Here is a 23,595-nt window from a genome sequence, read left to right on the forward strand (position 1 = left end):
GACGCTAATGAACATGTATGTCAAATGCAAACGTTTGAAAGGCACTTGTTGGTAGCATTCACACTAGTGATTATAGCATACTGTAGGCTTCCACAATGCATTTAGCCATGGTAAAGACATATAGAATAGAACAAGATGCTTTCCAATATCCAGATTACTTTCATATGGTACTAGCAGCGGTGGTGGGTACAGGGACTTTAGAAACAATTTTCTCTAGTGTCATACCTGTTTATATGTATTTTACTAGTGTTATAAGCGCATTTGATTAAGGCAAGTTAAATAATTCCCTGAAAGCAAGATATCAATATTTCTCAGATTTACAAGGGTAGACAAGAATGCCATCACAGTGAACCTTGGAACAGTGTAGTTTAATATTTATTTTTCTAGTTGAGAAAGTAAATCCACTGTTAAAAACAAGTTAAATGTATGAGCATTGTTTCATGTAGACGTGCATTTAATACCCTAATCCTCCCACCTCACGTCACTGCTCTGTGCTGGAGAATGCTGATCCCTAACTTCCAGGGACAGTCCCAGGTTTTATAGATTTGTCCCTGGAAATGCCAATATTTTGCAGTTCTGACCAACCTACAATGATTCAATTATGTAACCTCTGAAAATAACTGATTGCAATTGGGTTTATGTAGGTGGAAAGGGTGAATTATTATGATCAACTAGCTGAAGTACCCAGCATTGCCCAGGTTTAAATCTGGCAAGTTATGAATTTGTCAACATTGTAAAAATAATTAGCAGCGAAGATGTCATCCAAACCCATAATGTCGAAGGCCCAGAACAGGCTCAGTGTGTCAAAGTTCTGCCCAGCGTACACCAGCGAGAGTCTGACCGGGGACGATAACCCCCCTAAAACTTGGTTAGGATCCAACTGGACTACCCTGCGTTAGTTTCATCCCAATCGGTGCAGGGGTGTTCGAGTGCATAACTGGACAGATAAACAGACCAATGATTTTTTTTTTATATATAATATTATTGTCTGTGTTTTATTTGTAGTTAAGAAAAATCATGATTTTTTTTCGTCATTTAACATTACAGAGTTATGAAGGAAGTGAATATTTTTTATAACAACTAAGATAGTAACCAAGTCTGTTGCAGATTTGTATGTTGATATAGTTATGTGACGGCCTTAAAATTCTTGTAGGTCTCTAGCTGGCTGCAGCAAGTTTTCCCCCAGATTTGTCTATATTTGTCCTCTACTTTGACAAGTTTTCAGTCCCGTATGCCCAGGAGCATCTTGGTCCCACCACCATGCACCACGTTAAGAACAGCTTTGTTTGAATGAAGTGCAGTGTCAGGTTTGTGCCCAGCAGTGAGGCAGAAAGTTTATTCTCGGTCTCCGTCAGAATCTTTCTTCACATTTATGTGGGTTTCCACATGCTTTCTACACTGTGGTTTTCTTTTTTGCCACCCTTCCACAAAACCTAGATTTATGAAGGGTCCGTTTTTGTTGGGCAGTTTCTTTCACCTCTGCCATAGAGGACTGTGACTCTGTCAGTGTTGCCTGGTGGCTTCTCTTAACAAGTGTCCTCCTCACATGGATGCTCAGGTTTGGAGAACCTCCTGTTCTATACATATTTACAGTTGTAACACATTCTCTTCCTTGCATTACTATGGACTTGACATTATTATGGCGTTCTGTGGTATATTAAAAGACTTCCCTGATTTATTGTTTTTCAATAACATTATATTGGATTTGTTTTGAATGTCATTTGATCTTCTTGATGAAGCTTTTTGCAAAAATGTACTAAGCTACCGTGGGACCTCTTACAGACAAGTGCATGTATTATTTTGGTTATTAGTTTTATTTATTTTTAAAGAACTTAGGGGTACAAAAAAAGGAAAAGGGGCTGAATGGTACAGGGGTATAAATACAGAGGGAAAGTAGCAGACTCAATTATCAATTAACATTGACTATGACATTAATAAATTCAATCCACAGTAGCAATCCAGTTTATTGATAAATATCTTAGAAAATTACACCGTGTATACAAAAGGTTCAAAAGTGTACTAAGTTTTAAATCATTTGAAACAATTTAAATGCACACAGGTCAATTTTGTGACCTCGAAAGACAAATGACTGCACCAAGGATATTTAGCCGTATTTTAACAATCAATGTTTTTTTTATTGTTTATATGTAATTAATTAAGAAGACATTAGAGTATTTTGTATTGATCACTGGTAAGAATTCCAGAATAAATCAATTTTGATTCCGTGATAAAGAAATAAAAATGTGAAAAGGGGGTGAAAACGTTTTATAGCCACTCCTTGGAAAACTAGAAATATGTTCAATTTTAGCACTCTTAAGCAATATGCTTTTTTTTTTTTTTATATATATAAAAGACCTAAAAGGTGCTTCCTATAAACAGTATACATAATCGTTTTAATATAATGTAACCTCCTTTTTATTTTCTTCCCTAGGAATCTGATTTTTTGTGCATAGAATTCAATGAAGCAAAAATGAATGAAATGTTGAAGAAACTGTCAGAAGTGGAGGAAAGCCTGGCTGCATTAACTCAGATCAGCTAATTGTTCGGCAAACGCCTTTTCTGTTTCTTATTCTTTTTTATTAAGTAAAGCTCTTTAGCTGTAAACATTAGATTTGCCTTTTGAGTTCTTTCTTACCAAACAAGACAGCGTTCTTCATTTGCTAAGATATAGATTTCCTGTATTCTCATGATTAATATTGCAAAAGAAGGAAGAGCCTAATGGAGCTATGAAGAAACGCAAATACAAATATACAACTGCTCTTGGAAGCACCAGAAGAAATAAAGAGAGATTACATCAGTCATTTATGTCCTAAATTAATCATGAGATTGAGATGCCGTCAGGATTGTTTGTGTGACATGTGTCAAAATTGTGTACGTGAAGGTTTGATTGGTAGAAATGTACTTTCACGCAGAAGTGTAGTTGGAAGGTGCAATCTGTGTCCCATTACAAGTATAGGGATGAGACACGATTTCCCGAACCTCACTAGTTTCAGAATTCAATTAATTCAATTCCCTTTTGAGAGGGAAAAGACTGTGTGCCTGTAAGTGAGCATTACTCTGCTTGTTCTTAAATAATCCCTTCCTGGAGAACTAGGAGAGTGGCCTCACACTAGAGCATTTGTGCTGCTAGTTTACACTATTGCTGCTTGTAAATGACCCTTCACCCACAGAAGGCAGTTCCTCAACCACCTGAAAAACGTCTTGTTATTCTATAGATGTGATTTTCTTTTCCCGTGTCTGATCACTTCCTGCTACCTCTGTTTACCAGTAAGAGGCCTGTATACTAACACATGGAAGAACAGTTATAAAAGTGGAGTTATTTGGAAATTCCACAATTTGACCGAAATTCTCTATTTATTTATTTTTTATTTTTTTTATTTGTCTTCCATGTAAATGTCCTAAGTGCAATTGCTGCACATTATCTTGTTCCCAGCAAGAAGCTTTGCAGAATGGGGCCAGAAAGTCAAAATCGTTTAAATTGATCTTCAGAATCTCCTTTTATTACACCACCCTGACTTATTACCTGGTATGATCTCTACACAAACATATAGTACAATGTATTGGTTCCATTACATTCCATTCTCCTTTTAACGCCACCCTCGCTAGAATAAGTAATACATTTTGGCATTGGTTTTACGCTGGCGTTATAAAGACTGTGTATTAGAATCTGACTGTGTGCAGGGCATGGTCCCAGTAAAGCACTGTACTGAGCTGAAACATTGGTTTCCCTTGCATAGTAGTAATTAAACAACATTGCAGTGTGCTACAGTTCTTATTGATAAACTTATATTACACATGGAGAAGTTGGACCCTCTATACCAAAGAGGACCCAGATGTCATTAGAACAGAGCTTGGGATGAGCGGTTACAGTGGTGGCTGTAAAAATTAGTGATCAACAAAGCTTTTTTCAAACCACCTGCTGCCTGGCCTGATTATTTATTCACTAACTTGAGTTAGGCATTGGGAGATCTTAAATAGTGGTTCAAGTATAAGAGGTGGAGCTGGTGAGCTGCATGGGCTTCTGTATAATTAAAAAAATCTTGTAAGAAGATTAATTCATTTTTAATTAGCAGCAGTGGAGACACCCAGGTAGCCAGTAATGATAACAATGTTTATTATGAAGGTGTAGGATGATTTGTTTAGAAGTGCTTTAGTGTTCCATCATTGGTCTGATAAAGACAGCTTGAGAAGAGACAAGTTAGAGTTTGGATCTACAGAGATTAAAACAAGAAAACTCCCTGGCACATCTTTTTTGATATGTTCTGCAGCCACATCATTCATTTTCTTAAAGCCGGAGTTAATTAGCTCTTCCCCTGACCCAACTCTATGCAGTTGTTCTTTGACAGGCTCTGTGAATCGTCTCATAGCACCGGACAATAACCAGGGCTGTGTGACACTGCGGAGTGAGAACGTAAGTGAGTGGAAAGACCAATCAGTGGCCATAGTAACAGACCTTGTGGCTTTTGTGCTTGTCTCCATTCCCCTCTTCAAATCTCAGCACTGCCCCCTACCATATACAGCACTGTCTGCAATTACACCATCCATCGAGTGGATAGGTAGGTCACTGCCTCCGGCAAGATCAGCATACTCTGCCTCTAAAACACTGTGCTTCTGTACACAGTGTATTCTGTCCATCTAGATTGATTAAGTACTACATGGACCCTATTGTTTGGAACAATGGTGTTATATCGTCGCCAATAAAGATTCTCCAATGTGATTGCTGTGGTTCCAAAGCACAAAGGGTTTATTCACAAAATATATATCTAGACCAAGTTTGGATACATACACATGTGCTTGTTAGCACTAACACAACCTTCTATCAGAACGCTCTGGTTTTCAAAGCCAGAGGTGAACAATTTATACACTGTCCAGTTGTAAAAAGCAGTGACATCACAAAGATACACAGTTACAGTACTAAGGTCTTCATTTACAGGTCGAAAGGTCTTGACCTCCCAAGCACTCGACGTGACATAGGTGGATTCCTCTGGTAATTGTTCCTTGAGATTGTTATCTATCCTTTTCCTCAGGCTCCCGCCTCTAGACCTGTATAAACTGTTTTTTATGATTCCTGTGTAATGGCTATTTGGTGTATGAAAAAGTGATTTTATTTATAACTAGCATTTGCAAGGTGCGAATGCTACATAAATAACACCGGAAACATTATCATGCAATTGTGAACAAAATGATACCAAACTTGATGTAATTTAGATGTAGGAAACATGAATTAGCTTCTTCACCACTTTATATAAAAAAGATAGAAAATACATCAATAAAAATGACGTTGTGTATGGATCGCATCGCAACTGTTTGTAGAGAAATTATTAATTACCACCTTCGTCCAATTTATTTAACTTCATCAATGGCAATTCATATTTATTTTTAAAGTTTCATTTCTCCTTAAAAACTTCTGTATATAGTAAGTGATGTGTATACTATTACATTGTACTACTAGATGGATATCAGTAACTAGCACTTTGTAACCAGAAACAAGGAAGTAAGTCATGAACCTCTTAAGTGCTCCACAGAAACTGTAACTGATTTATTTATTCACTGTAGTTTATAGTTTACTTGGTTTTATAGTTACAACATGGTAACAAAACTTATGTAAACGCAGACGCTGAAGAGGCAAAACTTGTCACAAATCATTATTTACATAGAAAACAAACCATGGAAAAAAAATAATTCCCTACTCTACATTTTATCAATGCAGGATAATAAGAGTCCTGTAGCCTCAATGTCGTCCTCCCCAACTATGCTTCACAAACAGGGCAGTAGGGGGTGACATTTATTTTCAAAGGGGCATTTTAAATTAAAATAAGTTTACATGTAATATTTACAGGTTTATTTTGTTTTTTTACAATAATGATGAAACCCCTGGCAGTCTACAGAAGGGGGCACATGTATAATTTATCTTTAAAAAATCCTTTAAGAAAAGTATACATGTACATAATGGGCCTGATTCATAAAGGAAAGTAAAGCAAAAAAATGAGTAAGCTTTCTCCTGGACAAACCATGTTACAATGCATGGGGCGCAAATTAGTTCATTATTTTGCACATAAGTTAAATACTGGCTGTTTTTTTTAGGTAGCACACAAATACTTGATAGCTTTATTTTTACACTGAATTTTAAAGTTGATCTAGGACATGCCCTACCCCAAATATAAATCTGTCCCCACATTTTAAATTTACATCCCCCTCTAATACAACATGGTTTTGCCAAGGTGCAAAGTTACTCATTTTATTTGCTTTACTTTCCTTAATGAATTAGGACCAAAATATTAAATCAATTAACTCCACATATACATTTTGATGCATGTTTTGTTTGACCCTAACTCTAGTACTGACATATATGACATCTGCTCTGAGCTTTTCTGTTATCGTAAATAATAAATCATTTATATATGTAGGTATTATCCAATCCAATGTGGAATTTGCTTGATACAACACTTTTTTGTGCCAACATATATTTTGAAATTGATACTGTGTCTAAGTTTTTTTTATTGACTGTATATTTTTATATTATGTTCTCTACACTTGTGATTCATGATTACATAGTGTAATATAGTACAAAAGATTGATATTTCTCCCCTATGGATTTAGTGTAATTATTTACTAACATCTCTAGTATGCTTTCGTTCTAGCTACATTAGTGCATTAATTGTTATCCTGTGTGTGACAAATTTTATCCAACGGCTCATGGTTTAACATTTGTTATTTGTATAATTTACATGCTTAAGTAAGAAATTATTTCTTTTGAGACTTGTTCGTTCATAATACAGGATCTAGACAGCAATTTTTTTATGGTGAACTCCTTAGGGCACGATTTTCTTACGCATATTTATTTCCATATAATCACTTAACACATCTCTATCATTGCTGACTGTAACAAAGTCGTAGTCAATCGTTAATCACATTTAAACATGTGCAGATAGTTATTACTAGATGTTTAGGGCCCTGTGTTTTATGTTGTCGTAGCATATACTCCGCTCTTCCTCATCACATGTATTCCAATCACATTCCTCCTACACTGGGTGGTTTTGCCTCTGCAAATTACTGTGTTAGTAATTAACAGGTTTTTATATACCGCTCATTTCATTTTCACTGTGATGATTTCCCTAATGACTAACAACTGGAATCTTGGAATCTTTGAAATAAAATGGACTTGAGTGCCTTCTGTATGTATATGTATGTATTATGTATGTATGTATGTATTAGAGATGAGCGGGCTCGGATTCTGCTAATCCGAGCCCACCCGAACAGTGCGGATCCAAACGGGATCCGAGCACTGTTCGGATATTTCCGGCGGGCAAAAAATTGAAAACGAGGCTCTGTCAACCAAGTCTCGCGTCGAATCTCGCGAGGGGTAGGAGGGAGGGCCCAGAACAATTCCATCTTGTACGTCTTTTTTTGGCATTATGTGCTCAAGCTACCTCGGTGCAACCTTTTGGCCTAAAAACAATATTGTGAGGTGTTCAGAATAGACTGGAAATTAGTGGAAATGATTGTTATTGAGGTTAATAATAGCGTAGAAGTGAAAAAAAAAACACAAAACTGATTTTTAGCACTTTTTATGTTTTTTTCAAAATAAATCCGAATCCAAAACCTTAAATCCGAATCCAAAACCTTTCGTCAGGTGTTTTGTGAAACAAATCCGAACCCAAAACCTCAAGCAAATCCGAATCCAAAACACGAGACACCAAAAGTGGCCGGTGCACATCCCTAGTGTGTGTGTGTGTGTGTATGTATGTATATATGTATATGTGTATGTATGTATATATGTGTGTGTATATATATATGTGTATATATATATATATTATATATATATATATATATATATATATATGCACTCTCCTGCAACCCTGAAGAATTCAGACCCTAATGACGCATTTCATGTATTTAAGCATTGTCCCCTCCACGCAATGTAGCGAATTGCGACAGGTGCAGGACTACGGAGCCACAATGACGTCACCACGCTCCCTTCCACACTTACTGCCTGACCTACCCTCTAATATCTCCCTGAAGGGCGACAGGAAAAGTTCATTAGTGTGGTTTTGACCTTTGGACAAAAAAATGTGTTAAAAATATTTTTTGAAATGTGTTTGAAAGGAATAAGGAAATATGCCTAGATAATGTTTTGTGTAAAGGTGTTTTCTCGGGCGAAATGTCTCCATAGAGAAGCTCTGCTGCTCTCAGGGAAGTTTTCTGTAGTAATAAATAAATACTTTTTTTACTTCCTGAATAAAGTAAAGTTTAATGCTTTGGATTTTATGGTTGAAGTAATGCAAATGGAGCAACACAATATACAGCATGTAAGCAAAGAAAAAATCTAGTTGATTGTACAATGAAGGCTTTTCTGGAAACAGAATGAGGGACATTTATGAAAACAGATGAAGATGTAAACGGTGGAGGTCTCATCATAGCACGTAACCAGATTGTACTGTCATTTTTTTTAATCCACTTTAGAAAAGCAGACTTCTGATTTGATTTTGATATTTATTTTTTAATCCAGTTTAGAAAAGCAGATATCATCTGGTTTGATTTTCACATGCTCTCATAACTGTCGGAATTGCGGGTGGAGACATGCCTCTCATTCTTATTGTCTGAGCTGTTGTCTTAGACTGGGTACATACTGGAGCATTTTCGTCCAATTATCGGGCAAATCAGCCGACATACGACCATTAGGTCCAAAGTTGTTCCAAAGTGTCGATTGTCGGCTCATTTGGTTGGTTGTACTGTTTAATATTTTCCGACCAATCACCCAACGATCATGTAGTGTGTATGCACTCGTGCTCATGATCCCCATAGAGTTTACAGAGTCGGGCTCTTTTCAGCCAATGCTAGCAATGAATGTCCTGGTGACTAAATGTTCAGAGTGCTATAGGAGGAATAATTAATTTGTTTGTTCTGAAACAGAATGTTTCGGTTCAGTCACAGAAGCTAACGAAATTCTTTAGGACATGTGTATAGCTATAACAAGGCGGTTTTAATCGGTGTGACAAGAATGAATGAATATTGTGCTGTCATTCTCTGGACTAGAGGACCAGATGAAGGACCAGATAAAGAGCACAGATCTGAAGGTAAATCGTGTCAGTGTATATGCATGAACCGCCAGACTGATCAGACTTTCTGCCGCAGGTACAATAGTTTGAGATAACACGTCGGTCGGGAAATTCTTCAGTGTGTACCTAGCCTTACTTTGTGTCCAGAACCACAGATACATAGATGTCACTTGCAGACAGCTCTTTTGATCTTATTAGATGTCTTTATTTCCAGATATGGAACAACTGTTTCTTAGGGACCTATTTATGAACCTCTAAAGAGGTTTTTATCCTGGCATAACCCTAAAAACTGCAGTTTTCAGAGGAGTTTTTAAAGTAACGTGTCTATTTATTGTTAGATATCTGCTGCGGTCAAAGCATATTCGATTGCAGATGCAGCCCCCATAGGTGTATGTGTTTGCAATCTCCAAAAAATTTAGCTTTTCAGAGCTTGACTTTTGTTTTATCTTTTTTTCTTCTTTTTTTTAACTTTTCTTATTGGAGTAAATAAAATAAACCGGGTGTAAAGCACATGATGCAATACAGTAGTAGTCAATGAGTCAGGGCCCATGAGTAAGCAACAATTTGAAGAGAATAAGGTGCAATTGTAACACAGTGGGCCTGAGTCATTAAAGAAAGTAAGGCAAAAAAAAAAGGAGTAAATGTTCTTTGGGATAAACCATGTTACAAAGTAAGGGGTGCAAATTAGTTTATTATTCTGCACATAAGTTAAATACTGGCTGTTTTTTCATGTAGCACACAGACACTTGATAGTTTTATTTTTACACTGAAATTTAAATCTGATCTAGAACATGCTCTACCACAACTATAAAGCTGTCCCTACATTTTAAATTGACCTCCCCCTCCAATGCAACATGGTTTTGCCCAGTTGCAAAGTTACTCCTTTTTTATGGTTTGCTCTCCTTAATGACTCAGGCCCAGTGTGAGCAACATACTGAACATGAGTAGTAACAACAGAAAATAATTCAACCAAAAGGCATTCAATGACATTCTATGGAACGACAAGTCTCAGCAACTGTTCCAGGCATGGCCAGGATAGGATCACTTACAAATGCTCTTTTGTTCATATGTACCCATTTGTATGGGTAACTGTATGGCAGAGAAGCCAGAAACCAAACTTGTCCTTATACTTTTAATGAGATGCATTTTTACACTCTTCAGTCGCACTTTGGCAGGAAAAGCAATTTTTCTTAAAAGTTCAAACACACAAAAGTGGCACATGTGATAGGCAGTCCCAACGTCACCTCACTTTCATGATTCTATAAAAAAAAAAATTAAGGATAAATAAATCAGCGTTTTAGGAGAAAAACTGAACATTTCAAATGAATAAAAGGAGTGGTCCTAAAGTGGAAATAGGTTGGACGCAGCAGTGAAGGAAAATCCCGTGAAATGTGCCTGGCTCACAATTAGGTGTGCACACACAAATATGAAAGCAATGCAGACATGTCTTTTTTGAGGCTCGTAAAACTCCTTTTACAAACCTCGAAAAACAGCTTGTGTGAAAAGACCTCTTTTTCTGTTGCATTCGGAATAGAACACAAGCAGGAAACATTGGGAATAAAATGCAGTCTTGGTCCTTATGGCTATACACATGTCCCAATTACACAACCATTGATAGCAAGTGGCGCACCGAAAGAGCATGGACCAGAAAGAAGTTCCCACATGTTTGGTGTGTTCCATTCAGAATACAACAAAGGAGACAGCTCTTGGGTAAATGAGCCCTTAATGTACTTCTTCCCTTTCTTTGCAGCAAGTCACAGCAAAGTGTACAAACCTTTGTCTCATATACAGTATAGATTATATAATGTAGTGATGTCCTCAACGCATAAATTGGGCTGTTAGAGACAAATTATACAACCAGTGCAAGGAATGTAACAAGACTTTGGGGCAAAATATAACTTACTGTAAATGTAAGAGGAATATCTGACTTTCTTAGAGACATGATTTCAAAGTGTTGCAGTTTAATAAATGGATGAAGGTGGTAATCAGCAATTTCTGTACACTAATATCAGTTGCGATGCAATTAGTACACAATCAATTATTTTAAAAAATAACAACATGCAAATAAGTTTAATCTATTTCAGTTAATGTAAAATATAATGTGAAAAAGCTAATTAATGTTTCCAACATATTAATTAACTTAACTCATTCTGCTCGCATTTGCATGATAAAGTTTTCGGTGGAATTTATGTTGCGTTTGCATATTTCCAATGTTGCTGCTGGTATTGGGCAAAATGGTGATGACAGCGGAGGGGGCGGGGCTTAGTTACGCAATGCTCTGAGCCCCACCCCCACACGCCCACCGGCCCTCGCACCTCCCGGAACATGAACGGACAAAGTAGGCAAGTATGATATAACTTTCCATACGACAAATAACTCCAGAGATGTCATAAAAGAACCCGTGTATACAAGGTGTAGAGGTGGGAGTCTGAGGAAGGACACCTGGCCACACATGGAAAGATGACCAGAGGAATCAACCAATGGGGCGTCAAGTTCTTAGGAGGTTATGACCCATTGACCTATGAATGTGGACCTTAATACTGGAACTGTGTATCTTTGTGATGTCACTGCTTTTTATGACTGTACGGTGTATAAAATGTTCATCTCTGGCTTTGGAAACCAGACCGTTCTGATAGAAGCTTGTTGTTGGTATCAACAATGTATGCATACGATACTTTGTCCTGTAATTTATTTTGCAAGTTAAACTCTTGTGCTTTGAAACTACAGCGATCGCATCAGAGAATCATTATTTCATGCTATTCATATGGACGTAACAAAAGCAACATTATTTTTGCTGAAGCTCTGTCAGTTGAAACGTTTAATAATTTCTCCAGTAGACAAAAAACAGTTGGTAACTGTCATTTCTCAGGTGGGCTAACCAAAAACGCAGGAACAGTTCTGGTGAGATCATAAAATGTATACCTCACTTGAAGATGAGCATATTCCCACTTGCTGATACTTCCTTTCACCACATTGGTTAATTTATTAAAAGACAGGGCATCAGTAAATAATTGAATCTAATGCTGGTTCAATAGGGTAGTCCAATTTCATTTTGTGAGCGTAATGCAACAATATATATGTAGAATTTACTCACATTTTGTAAGAACAATATCCTTTACTTCTACAGGGTGTATACTGCTGGTGTTCACAGCCCAGGGAGTCCCAATCTGTGCTGGATAAAATGAATAACCACCCTGTAGTAAGTCAGTATTATTAGATACTCCCAGGGCCTGATCAGCCAATAGGCTGACCAGGCTGCAGCCTGGGGCGCTGGAGCCAGGGGGGCGCAGTGTCACCGAGATGTTTTTGTTTTTTCCCCTTAAATGTGGCAAGCGGAGTCATCGGGTCCGCCCCTGGTCTAAAGGAGCGGTCCCGACTGTCACTATCACATGACAGGCAGTTTTGGCAGCGATCGCTGCCAGACTGCCTGTCATACACAGCGCTGAAGAGAGGACTCCACAGCAGGTAAGTCCGTTCTAATGTCTCGGGGGGGAGGGGCGGCAGATGGGCAGGTGAGTTAGCTAAAGGGGGCAGTTGAGGTGGCCGAAGGGGGCAGGTGAGGTGGCTGGAGGGGGGGTGAGGGCGCTACGGCTGAAATAGCCTAGGGCAGCCGGAACCCTTAATCGGGCCCTGGATACTCCAACACTCTGTGAAAGAAAGAACCCACTTCTCAGGGGAGGGCTGCAAAATTTTAGCCCATGGGGTAACTTGGGAATCCAGTCAACATACAAAACTGTCTATGTGTGGTGTCTTATGGCGGCTGTATAGTCACTGTCATTGTGGTGTAGTGTTATGTTCACATGGTAGTACACCAAGCTGGAGATGACTCTTCGTATCTGTGTTTTGTTTCACTATTTACTGTAAAACATGGAGTTTTACAATAAAATATGTTGCCAGGTTCTACTACATTCACACTTAAAGTGGTGGGTTACAGACAATATTAAGAAAACAAAGAAAACTGTTGCAAAACTGGAATTGAAGTCACAATGGAAGTCAAATATTTTGTTACTAATCACAAATGCAAAGTTACTTAGGCATAAAATAATCCATAAAAATAAGTATATACTTTATATAAATTAATAATATCACTATATTTATTTAAGTATGTTATAAATATAATAAAATATGAAATTGGAGAAATAGTAGAACGTATTGATAGAATATTAATTGTAAAACTGGGTACACACTATTTAAAATTCCTAATTATCAAGGACGGAAAGTCCCAATGAGCATGCAGATTTATATGTACACACCTACACAATTTACTTTTAGATCTGTGATCTTCATCTCTCATAACCATCTTCTGAAAAGTTTGTGACTCCATACATACTATACAGATATCTGCCATCCCTGCAGCAATATGCAAACCGAATTTAAATAATGAGCTGACCCTCAGAGTGCACAGACACACCCACACAAACTTTCAGGAAGAGGAAATAACATAATTGCCATTCATTGCTTTGTTGTGCTTTGTGTATAATGTAAGTTCTGTTAACTCCCTTCAAAACTGTACAAGGTAGGATTTATTGCAATATAATGTGTCTAGCAAATAAAAGAAAATCTTGTGCATGCTCGCTTGTCGCCATGACGACAACGCTGCAAACAATCGTAGAGAAAAGAAGAAAGAATCGCAATTGTTGGACCAAGTAGGGGTTGCTGAGGTGCGAGTTCTTTTGAAATATACCACTGGTACAGGAGATACAGGACACGAATCCTGATGACTTTCCCACAGATGAATGATTCTACATTCCAGGAGCTGCTAGAACTTGCTACCCAAGATTTTTGGCTACTGTAACGATACTGGCTAATGTCAAGTACAGCACAGCTATTTCACAGCAAGCTCTGGGTCTGATCATACCTGAGACATGTGAGGCTATCATACGAATTCTACAGGGACAATATATGAAGGTTGGTGAATTTTACCCAGAATTCACCAGGTGTAGCTACACTTACCAGAAGTGCGGACCTCTGGGTAGTGTGGTGAATCAGTGGAACCATACAGTAGAATAGAGGAAAGGAATGTCAATAGTATAAATGCTGAGTCTTGGCACCGTGGAACTGTGATGGTACAACAGTTTAGTAAACGGGATAAAATGAGGAAAGAGTCCAAGTGCCTTAGCATGCAGGTAGCATATAGCAGGCCAGTACTTGATAACTGGACAACCTTAGGCAAAGACCAATCAACAATATAGTAGAAGAGTCAGCGACTTGCAGCTACAATACAGAGGCACTTGTAGACTTTAGTCCAGGTAATAGGTACCATACAGAGTAGTAGCTAGATCACAAGGTTAACATGAATGGTCTACAGCTGGTAAGTTTCACCACGGATATGTAGAGAAGACTTGTCCAGCGCAGGTGTGTAACAGAATAGCGTGAGTGGTCTGCAATTGGCAAGTTTTACCACTGATATAAAAGGAAAACTTGTGGGTACATTCCAACACACAATGTACAAAGGAAGCTCCAGGAGAGCCACATTTTGGACAATCGTCCGTGTCAGATAAGCCCATTATGTGCCTATGTTGAGATAAGTAACCATGACCGGATATGTTGAGGAACATCTCCCTATAGGAGCTCACTGCGAGCACAGAGCAGGAGTATGAGAGGGTTTTGATAAGCCATTCCAAGGTAACAGCTGGGAAGATAGCTAACCACTGGGAGAGGCCTGATTGAACAAGACCATGATCGAAGAGTCTTTAAAAATAACCCCTCATCCACTTAGCTAAGAGGGAGTCTAAGTCAATGGACCAATTTTGGTGGAGAGGAATTTAGTTATATGTCTGACATAATTTTAGCTTGGAGGGGTGCAGACTTATGTGCCTATGCAGATTAACAGTCCTGTTACTAGAGAGCGAACACTACAAATTCCAAACTGCTCCAAAAGGATAACAGATAGTTGTTTTTTTTAACAGCTTTCCTTGTCGTTCTGGAGGACAATAACAATGGTATCACGACTATATTAGTGTACCTACTATTGTTGCCACTACTCAGAGGAAGGTGCGGAATCTAACGTGCCCCTGGTATTCACCAGGGACCCCCGCAAGGAGGTATGGACTCCGCTGCAGGAACACGCAGGTCGCGGTCCTTCCACGAGTCGAATAGCGAGATACAAGAGAAGATTTGTCAGACTGGCCGAGTCGGTAATGTTCTGGTAAGTAGAGGTACACAAGGATATCCGGAGGGATGGTGAGACAAGCCGGGTCGGTAACGTTCTGGAGGCGTGGTACAACAAGGAGATCCAAAAGGGGTGGTCAAACGGTCCGGGTCAGAAGGGTCAGAGGCAAACAAGAGAAGTCAGGAACAAGGCATAGAAACTGTAACACAGGAAACGCTAGAGGCAGGTTAGACCTGATACTCTGGCAAAGATGTGTGCACAGGAAGCACCTTATAAAAGTTGAGGAGTCAATTGGATGGTAGTAGGTGGCAGCGCTGTTCTCAGCTGCCGTCGAGATTATTGAGTAGCGTCCCGTTGCCTAGCAAAGAGACGTGCATGCGCAGATCGCCGTGCCGGGCGGCCGGAACTTCTGCGTCTGGTTGCCAGTTAACCAGACGCTAGGAAGAGAAGCGGGGGCCGTCCCAAGGAGTAGACAGCGGGACGGCGCCTGACAAATGGGTTGTCCAGAACATACTGTGATAACTCAGCTTTATGTGTGTGTAAGAAATAAGTAAGTTTAAGTCAGATAAGAAGGAACCATCCACTAAGGTATTAGTGTATGATGAAGTAGAGTGTAACCAATCCCTGATGATCCATAGAGTACTAGCATAGTTGTAAAGTTTAATGTTGAGCAGGTTAACACCCCTATTAGACAGACTTTGTTGAAGTTGATTAAACTAAAGTGGGACATTTATTTTGCCATATGAACTTGCTGAATTCCCTATTAATAAGTTTCTCATCTGCAATTGTTAAAGTGATAGGGAGAATTTGGAGAGGGTACAACAATTTGGGAAACTGATAATTTTTTGCAAATTAATCCAAACCAGATAGGACAAAGAAAAGTGATTCCAACTATGCATTTCCTGAAGGACACGTTATATTCCACATATTGATGGAATATAACTGATGAATGTTTTTAGATAATTGTACCCCTAAGTAAGTGAGGCCAGGGATTGCCCGGGTAATTTTCAAGTGTTTACACCATTTTGGCACCATAGTGGAGTTGATAATCGATTTATCGCGGTTAATATTGAATCTAGAGACAACGCCATATTGTTTAATGGTATCCAGAACAGGAGCAAGGGATTGTCTAGGGTTAGAGACATATAATATAAGGTCATCAGCAAATGCCGTTATTTTAATTTCCAAGTATCCATTCTGGCTACCCTTAAAGTCAGCCATGGCTTCTAAAATTCGGCAAAGGGGGTCAACGGCAGTGTAAATGGGCAACCTTGGCGCGTGCCCCTAGTCATCTTAACTGGAACAAGGTTGACACTGAGATAGGTGACTGGAAAGTCACACATAAATCTAATAAAATGTGAAAAGTGTGACCAAAAGCACAATGTTCAAAAATATTTTGTAAATGCTTCCAGGAAACTTGGTCAAATGCATTCTCAGCATCAATGCTCAATAACATGTACACAGAGTACGATTGCGTTTTGAACCTCCTTGACCAGATGGGAGAAGGCAGAGGAGGAAGGACTGCAGTTGATTGGCCAGGATTTTGGATAAGACTTTAAAGTCTTGGTTGAGTAAAGCAATTGGTCTGTAAGAGGAGATAATCTCTAGGGGCCTGATTCATTAAGGATCTTAAATGAAGAGGTATCTTATTTCAGTCTCCTGGACAAAACCGTGTTACAATGCAAGGGGTGCAAATTAGTATTCTGTTTTGCACACAAGTTAAATACTGACTGTTTTTTTCATGCAGCACACAAATACTTAATAGCTTATTTGTACACTGAAATTTAAAGTTGATATTTAACTTGTGTGCAAAACAGAAAACTAGTTTGCACCCCTTGCATTGTAACACGTGACCGTCTAGATCGGACCATCCACCGCAAGTCCCAATCTTGTTAGATTTATGCTGACATTAGTAACACAATGATTCCAGACTATCCCCAGGCCACTTGTATCAAGAGAGAGCGTAGTGTTGATAGCTGGTAATATCCCTTTGCCAGGGCCAGACCACACCCTTTTCATTAATGGTATAATGAAGTCGGAAACTGATTTTTGTTTACCAAATCCATGAGTTTTTGGATAATTAATCATCTACAATAGTCATTAAATGACTGCTAATCCTAAATGCAAATTTTCTTTATAGGAAAGGAAGCTTTTTGTTATAATTGCAATATATATGCAGTGGAGACAGAGACCTATCAGAACTAAATATGTTTAGGCTGTAAAATCTACATGGTATTTTATTATGCTCTAGTTTAAGTATATTTCCTGGGTATAGATGACATATAGCCGCCGTTTCTGGTTTATTTATGAAACTGTCTATAATGTCCAGTTTTAATGGACTATTCTACATGATTGCCCTGTTATCAAGAATAGAGTATTTTACTAAACGTTCTTCCATTGTTGTCTTTTCTTACTAAATAAACCTACTTGTTACGTTGTGTTACTAGAAGTTGGCTTCCGAATTGTGATCACCCAGAAGACCGGTGTAATTTTTTTCTTTTCTTGAAAGGCTTCCAGGAGATTGTATAAAGCAGCGATCAGAGCTTTTGTTGAAGTTCAAATAGCATCATTTCCATTATGCACTTTGTAGCAGGAAAGAACTCCCCAGTGCTTAGTCACTAAACATGACATTGTAAATTGTAGTACAATTCTATATACCTACAGTATCAAGTTAAAATAACAGTCTAATTGTTTCCCTGCAGTGAAAGTTTTATTTTTGTTTCATTAGAGAAAAGCACTGAAGTATTATTACGTCAGTACCACCATATGCTTCCTAATAGTTGTTAAAATCAGTTAGATGCTCTTAAACCCTTTATAGTTTTATTCAGAATTTTGTTGGTCCAAAATAAAAATTAAGTGATAACTGTATAAGTATATTATTTTTATAAGACTTAGGGCTAGATTTACTAAGCTGCGGGTTTAGAAAACTGGAGATGTTGCCTATAGCAACCAATCAGATTCTAGCTTTCATTTAGTTAGTGCATTCTACAAAATGACAGCTAGAATCTGATTGGTTGCTATAGGCAACATCTCCACTTTTTTAATCCCGCAGCTTAGTAAATATACCCCTTAGTTTGTATGATGGTGGTGCTAAGTTTTATTGCAGAGCTCACTGTCCAATAGAGGCCCCATTGTTTCTCTTCTCTTTCCTTAATCACGTTACCTTCTTCTGGGGCTCTTTTGTTAACCTTATAGATGTGTAATAATCATTTCACAATATAATAACTTGGGGGCATGGACCAGTGGCAAGGAATGTGTGTGACTTTATTGGGAGAGGAGATAATATTATTGGGGCATAGCCAGGTCCTAAAGGGACCAGGCAAGTAGAGCATACACAACCTTCATAGAGAGATGTAGAAAACGATGCCCAACATGTACATTTCCCTATGCTAGGTATAGATAGGCAAAGAAAATTTTTGAACCTGGGGAACTATCTCTGACAGCGGGTAACTTGCAGGACAAGTCAGACTAACTAAGAGAATAACATTGCAAATATACATTTTTGTTGCTGCACAGTCTAAATTATTGCTTTGTACATTGATTACAGGCTAATATTGATTAAATTGACCATTACAGTGTACAAGGCTCAGTAAATTTAGGTAGAAAGGAAGATATTCAGCCAACCACACTTAACCTTTAATTTACCCACTGATCCTGATTTTCCAGTTCCTGACTTTGCTCACCTGTGACTAATTTACGTTTGATCTTTTGTTAATGCCTGACCCACCTTGCACTACTGCTACCAGGTACTATGGTTACTGTGCAGTAACACTTAGGGACATATTCAATTATTAATTTCTTATGTCAATACAGTACCACAACATCTTGGATTTCCCTTCGCAGCCATGTGGGGGGCGAAGGGAAATCCACATTGCTGCGGTAACGAGGAGTGCCTGCGGAACAGGCGCCAAGCAAGGCACTCCACTCATAATTGGATATGCCCCAGAGAGCGCTATTACCTTCAGTCCTGTATTACCAGGTACTCTGACGTGACTCAAACAATTGAGTTTTTCAACTGTACCTCAGGCACCCTACTGGGGCCTCATCTTAGTGACTCATAGACAATTGTTTATGGTAGTTTATGTGTTGGATCAGAAGAGTGCTCATTCCCTTGCTACCTCAGTCAACAGGATGGCTAGACACTGACTGATAAATGTGAGTGTGCAGAGGATAACATCAGTGTTTTCTATGCCGTGTAGACAATCCAATGACATTTTCATGTTTCGAACCCATTTGGTTGTAGTGGCTATATAACAAAAATAGGATTTTATTACATCACACATTTTATCACACCTAAAAAAGCACTTTCAGTTGGAATCAATTAAAAGCTTTAATGCATTTCTGTTATATAGTTCCATTTTACAGCCACATCTCATCACTCACATCGGAGAAGTAGCAGTTCCCGGCATTGTGGTGACCACACATGTGATTGACCATATTGGACAGAGACTAAGGAGCAGTCATGTCATTTCCGGACAACATGGGGGCCTGTTAGTGTGGTCAACCGATAACTGTGCACATAGGCAGGTAGTGACTATTTCATCACGGATTTACAGACTTATCCAGAGTAGTGTCTCATGAATTTCAGATAATTTTCTGGCATTGTTATTTTTATGGGGCTACACAAGCATGGATATTGGGCAAACTGTGTGATATTCTTATGTACATTTCCTACTTTACTCCTGATCTCTGCTTAGTAACAGAACATATGTCAGCTGGATTTCTACCTATATTGATGCCTTTTCTCCAAGTCACCTGTCATAAATACCACATATTAATAAAACTCCACAGATCAGTATACACAAATCGTAGAGCCATAAATTTAATACACAAGTTAAAATGTATTTTCTCTGCAGAATGAAACATGAAAAAGCCACTTACTTCTATAAGGGCAAAATCCACCTCTCAGCCTCTACTGTCCATAGAGGTAAAACCCATCTCTCAGTCTCTACTGTCCATAGAGGTAAAACCCATCTCTCAGCCTCTACTGTCCATAGAGGTAAAACCCATCTCTCAGCCTCTACTGTCCATAGAGGTAAAACCCATCTCTCAGCCTCTACTGTCCATAGAGGTAAAACCCATCTCTCAGCCTCTACTGTCCATAGAGGTAAAACCCATCTCTCAGTCTCTACTGTCCATAGAGGTAAAACCCATCTCTCAGTCTCTACTGTCCATAGAGGTAAAACCCATCTCTCAGTCTCTACTGTCCATAGAGGTAAAACCCATCTCTCAGTCTCTACTGTCCATAGAGGTAAAACCCACCTCTCAGCCTCTGCTGTCCATAGAGGTAAAACCCATCTCTCAGCCTCTGCTGTCCATAGAGGTAAAACCCATCTCTCAGCCTCTACTGTCCATAGAGGTAAAACGCATCTCTCAGCCTCTACTGTCCATAGAGGTAAAACCCATCTCTCAGTCTCTACTGTCCATAGAGGTAAAACCCATCTCTCAGTCTCTACTGTCCATAGAGGTAAAACCCATCTCTCAGCCTCTATTGTCCATAGAGGTAAAACCCATCTCTCAGCCTCTACTGTCCATAGAGGTAAAACCCATCTCTCAGCCTCTACTGTCCATAGAGGTAAAACCCATCTCTCAGCCTCTACTGTCCATAGAGGTAAAACGCATCTCTCAGCCTCTACTGTCCATAGAGGTAAAACCCATCTCTCAGCCTCTACTGTCCATAGAGGTAAAACCCATCTCTCAGCCTCTACTGTCCATAGAGGTAAAATCCACCTCTCAGCCTCTACTGTCCATAGAGGTAAAAATCCTGTGATCTCAGTATTGGCTGACTGGACGACAATGGAAGTTATAATATCTATCCTGATAAAGAAGCAATAACAAAATAAACATGTATATTTAATCAATTCTGCTAGAACCATCTCAAATACACAACTGCAATATTTACAGTCTATGGAAATTCTCAAGGAAGCTAGGGGCCATATTTATCAATCAAATTTTTCATTAAAATTCCCCGAAAACAGCAGTTTATTTTGCACCATTTAATAGTTTCTGAAAGGCAAAGATTTGCAGAACTTGTGCCCGATACCTAATCCCATCTGAAGATGGTGTTAGCCATTGAGTCCTCTACGGAGAGCATTGCAGTGGAGGGATCTTTAGATCCCTCACCGCATCTTACCTGCTCTCCACTCCAGTCTCTATCGCCAAGTGCTCACTTTAAAGACATAGGACATAGCTAAAATGTATGTTCGCAGGGCAGTAGTTTATCGTCACTGCTCTCCTGCAGAACACTTTTAATAAATGGCCACGATCTTTCATTCTTTGTCATTGCGATAAGGAATGCAATTGATTTTGGCAAAAAAGTGGTAGATAATAAATATGCCCCTTGGACCATTTGCAATAAACAGGCTGCCCTCTGTATAAGCCTACTTAGATCAGTTAGTCATTTATAGGACAATAACAAGTGACCCTTAGTCTGACAAAGAGCCCACACATTACCTGTACTGAAAGCATGAAATCTGTAAACCTCCATAAAGTGTTCATGCTGTAGGTAGAGTTAGGACTGACTAGTCAAACTGGTGAGAAAACATCATCAACTGGTCACAAACAAACTTGCTACATAGACAGTAGAATGAACTGTGCTCACTTCAGAACCACTAGATGATCAAATTGGGCAAATGATTCTTGTCAGGAGGGCAGTATGGACAATTAATATGAATTAGGTCATCAGTGCATAGTTCTACAATACTTGGCAGTGTACAGTTTTTCCAAATATACAATTTAGTTCCGTTTACACATCCAACTTTATCGTTTCTAGCAAACAAAAGGTTACATTGTTAGAGAGAGTCACGCAAAGCTCTAAAAGTGCAAGTAATTATCAGCTATTCATACAGATATCAAGGTCAATATTGAATGTTGATTTTGTAAGTAGATCTATCAATGACAGAATCTCATTGAGGTTTCACTGACCGTTGCTCTTAAATAAAAGCTGATGTTCTAAATTCTTTCTGTATTGAACTGACAATAGATTAATCAATATGTCTTTCTTCTATTCATTGTATATGACTCTTATATGGAAGAGCCAAAACAAAGGGAGTAATATGCATGTAATCATGAGCTATACAAATAGCATCCTTCCTTTTAAGTCAAGGCAGAACAAAATGGAATATGAAAGGCTACACAACTTTACTAAGGCCAATTACACACTGGCATTAAAGGATTTTTTTTTTACTAGCATTGTTAATGATATCAAAAGCATGCTGACATATTCCAGTGATCCTATAACCAATGCTGTTTGCAGGGGAGGGCTGGCAGACTTTAGACTTTAGCCCGGGGGGCAAGCACACAGCACTGTCCCATAAGTAGCGGCCCATCATTAAAGGGCGGTTTTTGGTACAATATATATTTATCTATATAAAAAGAGGCTATTTGTGTTGCTTAATCCATATATATATATATATATATATATATATATATATATATATATATATATATATATTTATGCCCAGGCCCAGAGCTGGATTAAGGCTCTGGGGGGCCTGGGCACTTTAGACAGGGTAACCTCCTATGATGTAGCATGGTTATCATTTTAGAGAAAAAATACACAGGCAATACTGTGTGCACTACTGTTAGGTGCACACAGTTCTGCCTTCACGAGCAGTACACGGTGAAGCGGGACATACCTCCCAACTGTCCTAAGCGAAACAGTCACCCAAATTCGGGACTGTCCCACCAGATTCAGGACAGTTGGCAGACTGTCCTGCTCTCTCCTACCTGTTCCTGTCACTGTCACCACTTGTGGCTGCTGGTTACTTTAGCTCTGGATCCTTGGAGGCCCTATTTGGTAAAAAAAAGAAAAAAATGTATACATTAAATTTAGAAAACTTCAACAAGCCCTGGCATTAAATCAATATATCACCCACATTTTATAATTAGGCCCCCTTCTGCCCACATGCTTTAGTCACACATGCCCCCTCTGCCCCCAGCATCTTTAGCCATACATGCCCCCCTCTGTCCCAGCACCTTTTACTACACATGTACCCCTATACCCTGCAGCTTCAGCCACACATGTCCCCCTCTGCCCCAGCACCTTTAGCTACACATGTCCTCCTCTGTCCCAGCAGCTTTAGCTACACATGTCCCCCTCTGTCCCAGCACCTTTAGCTACACATGTCCCCCTATACCCTGCAGCTTCAGCCACACATGTCCCCCTCTGTCCCAGCACCTTTAGCTACACATGTCCCCCTCTGTCCCAGCACCTTTAGCTACACATGTACCCCTCTGTCCCAGCACCTTTAGCTACACATGTACCCCTATACCCTGCAGCTTCAATCGCCCCCCCTACACACACTAACTCCCCCCTCCCTCTTACCTTTTTGTACATGAGTGGCTCCAAAGACAGAGAGAACTGCTGCAGCTCCTGCACACTGACCATAGAGTTCCAGCAGCCCCGCCTCCACTTCCTACCAT

The 23,595-nt window shown here is 39.1% G+C and overlaps 1 protein-coding gene and 1 long non-coding RNA gene across 4 annotated transcripts in view; one reads left to right on the forward strand and one right to left on the reverse strand.

The window, feature by feature from the left end:
- Window positions 1–2,799, forward strand: part of COMMD1 (copper metabolism domain containing 1) — a 116,959-nt gene extending 114,160 nt beyond the window's left edge. For 2 of the 3 annotated variants that reach the window (XM_075203876.1, XM_075203877.1), the window contains one exon: window positions 2,432–2,799. In XM_075203876.1, coding sequence (XP_075059977.1) covers window positions 2,432–2,539 — 108 coding nt within the window. In that variant the 3' untranslated portion in view covers window positions 2,540–2,799. The remainder of the gene's footprint in view (window positions 1–2,431) is intronic. The other variant, XM_075203878.1, reaches the window with a different exon arrangement.
- A 16,491-nt stretch (window positions 2,800–19,290) lies between these two features.
- LOC142142997 (uncharacterized) lies at window positions 19,291–23,580 on the reverse strand. Its single transcript, XR_012689446.1, has 3 exons — window positions 23,498–23,580; window positions 22,900–22,962; window positions 19,291–19,417 (listed from the first exon to the last, which is right to left on the reverse strand). It is a non-coding gene; the product is annotated as an uncharacterized LOC142142997 (long non-coding RNA).
- Between the last annotated feature and the right edge of the window lie 15 nt (window positions 23,581–23,595).

This window comes from Mixophyes fleayi, chromosome 3 (assembly GCF_038048845.1).
Source record: "Mixophyes fleayi isolate aMixFle1 chromosome 3, aMixFle1.hap1, whole genome shotgun sequence".
In the NCBI taxonomy this organism is placed as follows: Eukaryota; Metazoa; Chordata; class Amphibia; order Anura; family Limnodynastidae; genus Mixophyes; species Mixophyes fleayi.